Source organism: Phytophthora sojae (genome assembly GCF_000149755.1).
Source record: "Phytophthora sojae unplaced genomic scaffold PHYSOscaffold_7, whole genome shotgun sequence".
Classification (NCBI taxonomy): domain Eukaryota; phylum Oomycota; class Peronosporomycetes; order Peronosporales; family Peronosporaceae; genus Phytophthora; species Phytophthora sojae.
The window spans coordinates 3,075,327-3,084,598 of record NW_009258121.1 but is presented as its reverse complement, the minus strand read 5'-3'; the positions used below and the strand labels follow the sequence as shown (position 1 = coordinate 3,084,598).

General features: G+C 54.9%; 1 protein-coding gene across 1 annotated transcript; it reads right to left on the bottom strand.

Annotated features, from left to right (window-relative positions):
• Nucleotides 1–5,994: 5,994 nt before the first annotated feature.
• PHYSODRAFT_248985 (hypothetical protein) lies at nucleotides 5,995–8,045 on the bottom strand (the record flags this gene model as incomplete). The annotated part of the gene is made up of 3 exons (XM_009534465.1): nucleotides 5,995–6,032; nucleotides 6,121–6,617; nucleotides 6,748–8,045. The coding sequence occupies 3 exons, from the start codon at nucleotides 8,043–8,045 to the stop codon at nucleotides 5,995–5,997; spliced, it is 1,833 nt and encodes a 610-aa protein (XP_009532760.1).
• Nucleotides 8,046–9,272: the final 1,227 nt, after the last annotated feature.

The following is a 9,272-nucleotide window of genomic DNA, read 5'->3' as shown; positions in this document are numbered from 1 at the left end:
GATCCCCATACGCGCGAATTTCTTGGTCAACCCGGGTTGCACACGGACCAGATACAGCCAGACAGAGTCACCAACTTGGAATCCAGCTTTGAGTTTTCCCGATAGTTCCCGCCATTTCCGAGTCTGGGCTTCTGAGCGCAGCCGTTTAGCTTCCTTCTGCAAGTCTCGAGCCCAAGCATGAGCGAAACTATAATCGCGTTGCAATTTGCGTCTCCACTCGTAAGCCGACTTCTGTTCCAGCCCCGTGGGTGGTGGACCTAGCATAGCCGACACAATGCTCTTCGCATCCCAGCCATGGACCAGATAAAAGGGCGTTTCGAGCCGGGTCGAATCAAAGGAGGTGTTTAAGGCGAACACCAACTTCTCCGCATGATCATCCCAGTCGCTCTGATCTGCTTCCGCTACATAGGCCCGGATGCTCCTCACCATAGTCTGCACCGATATTTCTTGTTGCCCATTGGCTTAAGGGCGATACGCCAACGTCGCTCGCTGTTTGGTGCCCAGTATTTCCCTGAATCGACTGAAAACTTCGCTCATAAGTCTGGGGTCTTGGTCGTGCCTGAGCATGGAGCTCGCACCGAAGCGCCGGAAGACAGCCTCTTCATAGGCTTCAGCTACGTCTTGTGCTGTCGTCGAACTCATGGGCTTACACATCACGAAACCCGAGAACATATCTTGAAAAAGCAAGAGAAACGTATTCCCTCGTTCAGATTTCGGGAGGTGCGTGACAAAGTCCATCGACAGCACTTCGAACGGAGCGTTGGGCTCAATATTCCCAGGCGACGGCCCGGGATTAGGGGGCTTCCCCTTTCCAGAGGCGCAGTCCACATACTCCTTGACAAAACGTTCAACATCAGCGTAGAGACCTGGCCAAAAGAACTCTCGACGCAGGCGTTCGTGCGTCCGCGTAATTCCTTGGTGACCGCCATGAAGCTCTTCGTGACAGTGATGCAGCAAGTCCTGGCACAGATCGTGAGGAACCACTAATCGAGGTTTATCTCGTGCATCTCTTGGCCTAGAAGCAGTCGATCGGCTCAGATGGTACATAACGTCTCGGGAATCCAAGACATAATTGTCAGCAATCTTCGCCATCCTCTGTGCTTCCAGTTCAGAGAGTTCAGAGAGATCACCTCGTAGGAAAGCTTTCAACTGTCGCATCCATGGGTCGCCATCTTGGTGAGCCTTAATGCGGCGCCAGCGCTCTGCTTGGAACTCCAAAGGTGTCATGCCTGGGGTATCAGACTCCGTCTCCTCTGCATCACGAACTTCCGCTTGGGCTTGGCTCCGGGTCAGAGCGGCTAGCACGCGCGCGCCAAGAGAAAGTGGTGCGTTGTCATAATCTGGGAACTCATCTACGACTGCTCTCAGTACTCGACGCTCAGCAGTGCCTTCGACCAATGGATCGACAACTCCAGATTCAGACTGTTTCACCAGCTTCTCAGGGATGCGATTCACCAAACGCAAATGCGACAGCTCAAGGGGATCATCGATAACCAGTGATTCTCCAGCGGCTAGAGTCCGACTCGTGAGATAGTCCGCAGCCTGGTTGAATTCCCGCTTCACATGAATCAACTTCACAGACTGGAACTTCTGACGAACCGAATCGAACTCACTTAACAGGCGCTGAAGGTTCGGTTGATGACAGTTGATCAACTCTTGGGCCTGTTGAATAGCGATTCGGGAGTCACCGACGACAACCAAGTCGCAAACACCATGCTCCATAGCCCGTGTCGCTCCTTTGATCAAGCTATGATACTCTGCATCATTGACCGTCACATCTTCCAGGAAGTAACCTCACGCGCTGACCACAGTCCACTCTGGTAGCTTCCACAAGATACAACCACAGCTACCTTGCCTGGTAGACGTCTTCGCAGCGCCATCAAAGCTGAGCAGGTAACCTGAGAAATCCTCTTCCAACATCTCCAGACTAATCGGTGGGGCAGGTGTCACTCGTCCTTTCCTTGTAATCAGGGATTCTGCGACTTTATCGAGATGTTCACGAGGCGTAATCCCAGCGCCCATGATGGCTGCCAGGCCATCCTCGTCCCTCGCAATCCGGTGAATTTCTAGATCCCAAGGCGAGAGCAGGGTGGCCCACCGTTGACAACGTCCCTCCAATGATGACGAAGTGAAAATCCACCGCAGGACTGAGTAACGAGTGTAGACCTTGATGTGACTCCCAGCAAGCATACAATGAAACACTCGCAGGACGCGCAACAACGCCACCACCTCTTTCTCAGCCGGATGATACTTAATCTCAGACTCATTGAGGGTTTTGCCCGTGTACCGAACAGGAAAAATCACACCGTCATATTATTGGCCCAAGACAGCACTTGCAGCCCAAGGATTCGCATGCAGGATCACAACAAAGTCCTTCTCTCGGTCCGGGTGTCGTAACAGCGGCGTTGAGACGATCTTTTTCTTCAGAATCTCGAAAGCCTCTTTGGCGCGCCCCAAGTCTCGTCCTTCCCGGACTTGCTCCTCGGTCAGCTCGTAAAGCACCGATGCTATAACAGGAAGACCTTCGATAAACTTGTTGTAGTAGTTGATGCTTCCCAGAAATGACCGGACTTTATCGAGATGTTCACGAGGCGTAATCCCAGCGCCCATGATGGCTGCCAGGCCATCCTCGTCCCTCGCAATCCGGTGAATTTCTAGATCCCAAGGCGAGAGCAGGGTGGCCCACCGTTGACAACGTCCCTCCAATGATGACGAAGTGAAAATCCACCGCAGGACTGAGTAACGAGTGTAGACCTTGATGTGACTCCCAGCAAGCATACAATGAAACACTCGCAGGACGCGCAACAACGCCACCACCTCTTTCTCAGCCGGATGATACTTAATCTCAGACTCATTGAGGGTTTTGCCCGTGTACCGAACAGGAAAAATCACACCGTCATATTATTGGCCCAAGACAGCACTTGCAGCCCAAGGATTCGCATGCAGGATCACAACAAAGTCCTTCTCTCGGTCCGGGTGTCGTAACAGCGGCGTTGAGACGATCTTTTTCTTCAGAATCTCGAAAGCCTCTTTGGCGCGCCCCAAGTCTCGTCCTTCCCGGACTTGCTCCTCGGTCAGCTCGTAAAGCACCGATGCTATAACAGGAAGACCTTCGATAAACTTGTTGTAGTAGTTGATGCTTCCCAGAAATGACTGCACGCCTTTGAGTGTCGACGGAAATAGCAAATCATTCACACCCTTCGCGATCTTGGGTTTCGCTCGAAAGCCTTCGGCGCTGATTTCATGCGACAGGTACGGAATAGACAGCTTCCCGAACTCGCTCTTGGGCAGGCTCACGGAGATTCCCCAGTAGCGTAGTCGGAACAGCAACGCGTTCAGGTCCGAGCAGAGTTGGTCCCAGGTAGGCGCCCCATGGGCGATGTCGTCAATGTATGAGCTTCTACCCAGGACTGGGCCCATTGAAACTGGGGCTGGAATGTTCCGGTGGAAAACAGTCATTGTATCTGTCAGAGCTGGGATCTCCACTCCAGAATCGGGGACCGCTCGCTCGTCTACCTTAATTCCCAGAAACTCAAGCACATCGGGATCGACCTTGGCTTCTTCCTCAGGCGATAGTCGCACAAAACCCCAAAGACAGTTGTTCAGCATCTGCTGGTATATCAGGGGTGCATTTTTCAACCCGAAGGGCATGCGCAACCATTGGTAGTGTCCAAGAGGACAGACAAAAGCAGAAATGAGTTTTGCCCTCTGGGTCATGGGCACCGCCCAGAAGCCACTCGAGATATCCAAGCTCATAAACCACATCGCAGCTTCAAATCCAATCAGCAAGTCATCTATCAACGGTAGCGGGTAGCAAGACAGCTTGATGAGCTGGTTCACCATCCGGTAGTCGATACAAAGTCTGATATCCCTGCCGTCCTTCTTCAAAATGATTACGATGGGTGAGGCCCACTCCGAATGCGAAGTCTCGATGAGTCCGGTCTCCAACAATTTTTTGATCAGCTCGTAGACTTAGTGGAGGAAGCGTGGAGCAATCAGACGAGCGCGCTGGGCAATGGGTTTTGCGTCCCCAACATCCAGGTCGCAGACAACTCCTCTGACAGGTGCAGGGACAGCAGTTCCATCTCCTAGCAAGATCGAGTGATGATATTCCAAGATACCTCTCATCTCCTTGGTCATCTCAGGAGTGGTCTTGCCTTCGACACCCACATCAGCTTCATCCATGTTCACCTTCGGGCTGAGATCCTTCAAGTCTGGGAGTACAGCCAACTGGTCTCGTAACTGCGTCAACAGCTCGGTTCCTTCATGGAAGAAGACTTCTTCATCAGGATCGAAGTCAGCTGTGACCACCCGAAGACAAATCGCGTACGCCACCTCCAGCTGCTCCAGGGCATCCTCACAGATCTTGACTGGCTCTGCGCGAAACACGTTCTTCAATTCATGTCGAGCTTCGGTACTACTGGTACCTCCACCAGTCAGTCCGCGGTTGACATCATCAGAATCCCGATCAATGGCGGGCTCCTTCGCAGGATCTACCTCATCTGCCTGCGAGGCCTCGGCTTCGTCCATGGGAGTGACTTCCACGGCAGTTAGAATGCCCAGATCCAGAATCTTTACATCAGCAACAGCGCTCGAGTGACTGCCGGTCTTTTCCTCAGTCTGACCCGAAGAGCTCATGGCTCGGCCACTCGAGTTCCGAGATTTCTGTAGCTCAGCAGCCTTCCGGACTTCTTCAGGTGGACGTGGCAAAATCTTCGTCGGCCAAACATATTGAGGTCGCAGGACTGCGGGTGGGGCATTCCGTTCGGCTTCAAGTGCTTCCAGCTCCTCCCGTCGCCGATACTCCCGCGAAGGGGTGTTCTGGTAAATCTCTTGTTGCCACTCTTGATACTTACGCGACTTCGGTTGAACAAAGCGGTCTCCTCGTGGTATCCACCAACGCTGCTACCACCGTGTGCTGCATGATCTGGGTCCACTTCTCTGAGATATTGACCACACGAACTGCAGCAGGCCGCCGTCTGGAGCTGTAGATCACTTGCGTCACCCACAGGCTCCCTCGGGCAGTCCATACCTCAGCTGTGTCAGCGTCAGCTTGACCATACCGCACCGGAACAATGATCGAATCACCAGGAGCCAAATACACCGGCTCACGCACACAAATTGGGACTTCTAAGATGTAACGTGGAGCTTCCTTCTCTCCAACCAGAGGAATGTCTTCTTCATTCGGAAGATTAGCCAACTGCTCACGCGCACACAGTCGTACTCCAGCCGCTTTCATGAAATCCATACCCAGCAGACAAGCGAATCCATCTCCAATGTTTCCAACCCATATGTCCAGCACATATACCACACGCATTCCCAGAGTTAACTTCACTCATACCTTTCACATGAGTCCGGCGTGCGACGTCACCTTAAGCTTCAACCTGCGTGCAAGGTCTGGGCTCAGTATAGTTGTGCTGGCGCCGGAATCTAGAATGATGTGTGTCCGATAGTTGTTGTCGCCCCATGCACTAATGCCACTGCATCTTGATTATCCAAGTCGTGGTCTGCCCACCACCTGTAACGTTCTCCTGGGTTCAATGTGAATTCCACTGGGGCTTCATCTTCAAATGCAGAACCTCGGAAAACGTAGTTTCGAGAAACCGGGCGCGATTCCAACAGCGATTCATCTTCACATGCAATGGCAGTCATGCATTGTGGGTTACCGATCTGGTGCCTACGTTCTGGACCGACAAATGCAAGAGCGCAATACGCTTGGTACTTAGGCTCGACACGCACTGGGTCCCTACCCAGCGAGCCTAGTTGTTTAACGACGTCCCAGACTTAGCCGGCTGTTCTCTCGTTCTCTCATCAGTTGCTTCAGAGCTTCGGTCGGCAAGTCTTGCAGCGCTCCTTGTCGCGCCAATTCCCGGACTGCCTTCAAAGCAGCCCAATCGGCACAAAGCCCTTCACGGTGAAAGTCTCCGCACTTGGAACATGGGCGACGCGAGCACTTATATGTCGGGTGTCCAGCTTCATGGCATCGGTCACAGATCAGATCCCGCCAACAATTCTGAGCGTCGTGCCCAAAACTGCGGCAATTTTCACAGAAGGGAGTTCTTTGGGAGTTGTCTCGGTATGGAGATGGTGGTCGCGCTTGTGGAATTGGAGGGCGCCAACCCATCTGCTCAGCAGCACGGAACACCTCCTCGGTCGTCGGGGGTCTGGGTACTTGAGCGATAGTCTCAGAAGCCTGGGCTACGTTGATCTTCTCAGAATTCACCGTACGCCCCATGGACGGGGGCGGAGTTCCCGGGAGATAACGTGGTTCTGGTTTCTCTTCGGAGTCCGAGGGCGGGGAAGCCTTGTCTTCTGACTCCGAGTCCAGGTTCTCGACCAAGTACGCACGTTCACCTTGAGTTCGACGCGGAGGAGGGAATTGACTAAATCTCACACCACTAGGTTTCGTATCGCGGATCTTTGGAGGTGGAGGCGTCTCATATCCATCATCACGCTGCACCGCTTCGATACGCTTGAGAGTTTTCTCGAGTTCCTTCATCGACTTGAACGTTTGTCCCTGTACTGTGATCTTCAGACGACGATCCGCCAGCTTCTTGATAAAGCGACGGATGTGGAGTTCCTCGGAGAGTCTTCGTACTCGACGTCGGCCTTCTTGGCTGCAGCGTTGAGTCGATACAGGAACGATCGCGCAGACTCGCCATTCTCCGGTCCCAACTCATAATAGCGGTCGTACGGGGACGCCTTGGTGCGGCAGTACTCCTTGCGAAACAGCTTGACAAGCGCGACCAGTCCTTCTGGTCCTTCTCGGGTAGTTGGCGGAACCATACACGTAGCGGGGCAGGTAGTCGGCCCAGGATCTGACGCAACTTCATCTTCTCCGGCCAGACTCCCAACGCAGCAGCGTAGACAAACCGCTCCCACCAGTTCACGCGGTCTTCGAGCTTGGCGTGGGGATCAAACATCTCCACCGCCCCATACTGGATATACGGGCGGAACGTGTACGATTGGCCGTTAGCGGCTGGTACTGTTGCAGGGGCGATTTCCTCAGCAAGGCCGCGCTCCCAGTCGGAGTCGGAGCCCGAGCTGGACTCGCTGCTAGACAAGCTGCCACTTGTACTTGAATCTGACGATGAGGGATCGCCACCTGGTCGCTTACTGCGACGGATCCTCTTTCCACGCTTGTGTTTCTGGGAAGACTTTTTATTAGTTAATTTCCCAGAATATCTGGGGACATAGCCACTCCCACTCGCAGAGTCCCGAGCGACACCTTTCGCTGAGCTCTTGGTCTCTTCCGAGTTTTCTTCCTTGACTGCAGCGACACTGGACCGAGTCTGTGACGCAGCCTTCGGCTGCCTTCCCCGCTTGGTCTCACTTGACCCCGTCCCGCCAGTCGCACGTGTCTTCGTCTCACTTGACCTTGTCTCACGTGTCTCAGTCGGCTTCGTCTCGCCTGGTCCCATCTCGCGTTTGACAATTTGACTTGGAGCTTGTATGGTCGCTTGAAGCTGCGCTGCTGCCAGCGAATCCGCGGCCACTTGCTGTTGCCCGATATAAGTGGGCGACCGTCCCGCAAATTTGTCGCAGGAAGTGCGACTCGTCGCGGTGGCTTTTCCACTAGATTCAGGTACACTAGTCGATTGTTGACCTAGGCGAGCATCATTCTCACGTTGAACCTTCTGGGTCAGGGCGCACTTCTGCAGATACGCGGACGTGACATTGCGCAACTGGTCCTCGAACGCGGCCAAATGGGCTTTCGTGCTCTGCGCGATGCCCTCACTCTCTGCCTTCACTTCCTCGGCTGCCGCCAACACCGCAGCGGTGGCGGCGTCCAGGGCCGCACTCGGCAATGGCGCTTCGGGGGGAATAAGTGTGCCGCGCCCCATCTCGGGTGCAGGCACTGACGATGGTACTGGGGACTGCTCTACCTTCACCGCGGCAGCAACCCGAGCTTCAGCAACTTCGGCGTCGCGACGGCGGGACTCACGTTCGGCGGCAAGGGCTACTTCGCTCCGTTGAAGACGCTCCATGAGGGAAGCGGTCTGCTGCTGGTTGTCTAGGCGAATGCCACGCAACTCGTCAGCCATGTCGGCGCGTACTTGGTTGAGGGCGGCCTCCTGCTGCCTAGGGCGACCTCGGACGCGCCGGAACGCGACGACCTGGAGGACGACACACGAGAGGAGATTCCTGACATCGAAGACTTGGACGACGCAGATTTCGCGGCGGACTTCCGGGATCGCGATGACTTCCCAGAATGCACGGACTTCTGTGGTTTCTTCTCAGACTCCGGGTCCGCGACCTTTGTCGAAGTGGCTTGAGTCCGTGGCATAGCACTTGATGTGGAGACACCACGGTTCATGCCGGCTGCGGGTGTGGTGGAAGACACGAAGCTTGGAGGGGGCAACGACGTTGGATGCAACCCGGGAGCAGGTTGCGTCGAGTGTTCTCGCTGGAGACTTGCGCTGCTCTCTGATGACTCGGGCAGCGGTACATGCGCAGGCGATTCCTGAAGGGGTTGCAGCGAAGGTGCAGGGCGTGCTGAAACCGGCACTGGATACGACACAGCACCTGCCGAGACACCGAAACCCGGGTCGGCAGCTGCCGCAGCCGCGCTCTCCTGCGCAATCATTACCATCGCCATCGGGCTTGGTCCAGGCATATGACTCAAGGCACTGCCAACCATGTAGTCCGCGGCGGACAAGAACCACGATCCTGAGGAGCTGTGCCCCGACAGGTCTGTTCCTTCAGCGGCCGCGTTCATCGACTCGTCGGAAGCACCACTTGGTCCCACCAGACTAGGAACTGAGTCCACACTCGCCATCAGCTCAAGACTTGGAGCTCTAGGGACTAGGCTCTGAGTCCGAGGCACGACGTTCTGGGATACCGATGGTTGGGGCACCAGACTCTGGGACGACGATGTCGGAGGCATCAGGGAACTGGGCGGAGATCGCTCAGCTTCAAAGACCGCACGCTTGGGCGCTGGTTGTCCGGACACGCTTGAAGCAGGACTTCTTCTTCTGGTCCGCGTGATCCTCAAGCGGCGAAACAATTCTTCGCCAAGCAGTTCCACGGCGTCGTCCGTCATTAGGACGTCTCCATCGCCATCAGTCGGGGAACTTGTACTTCGCTCGGAGAGTCGCACAGCTGGGAGAGGCTCCAGCGGCTGTCGGATGTGAAACCCTACGCCATCCATCAGCTTGTTCCACTCAAGACTCGCAACTGCGAGTCTGAGTTGAACTTCTTCAACACCTCGGCGGATCAGATTCTCAGACACCTCGGACACCGCACGGACTTCACTCCACGTAGGAATCACA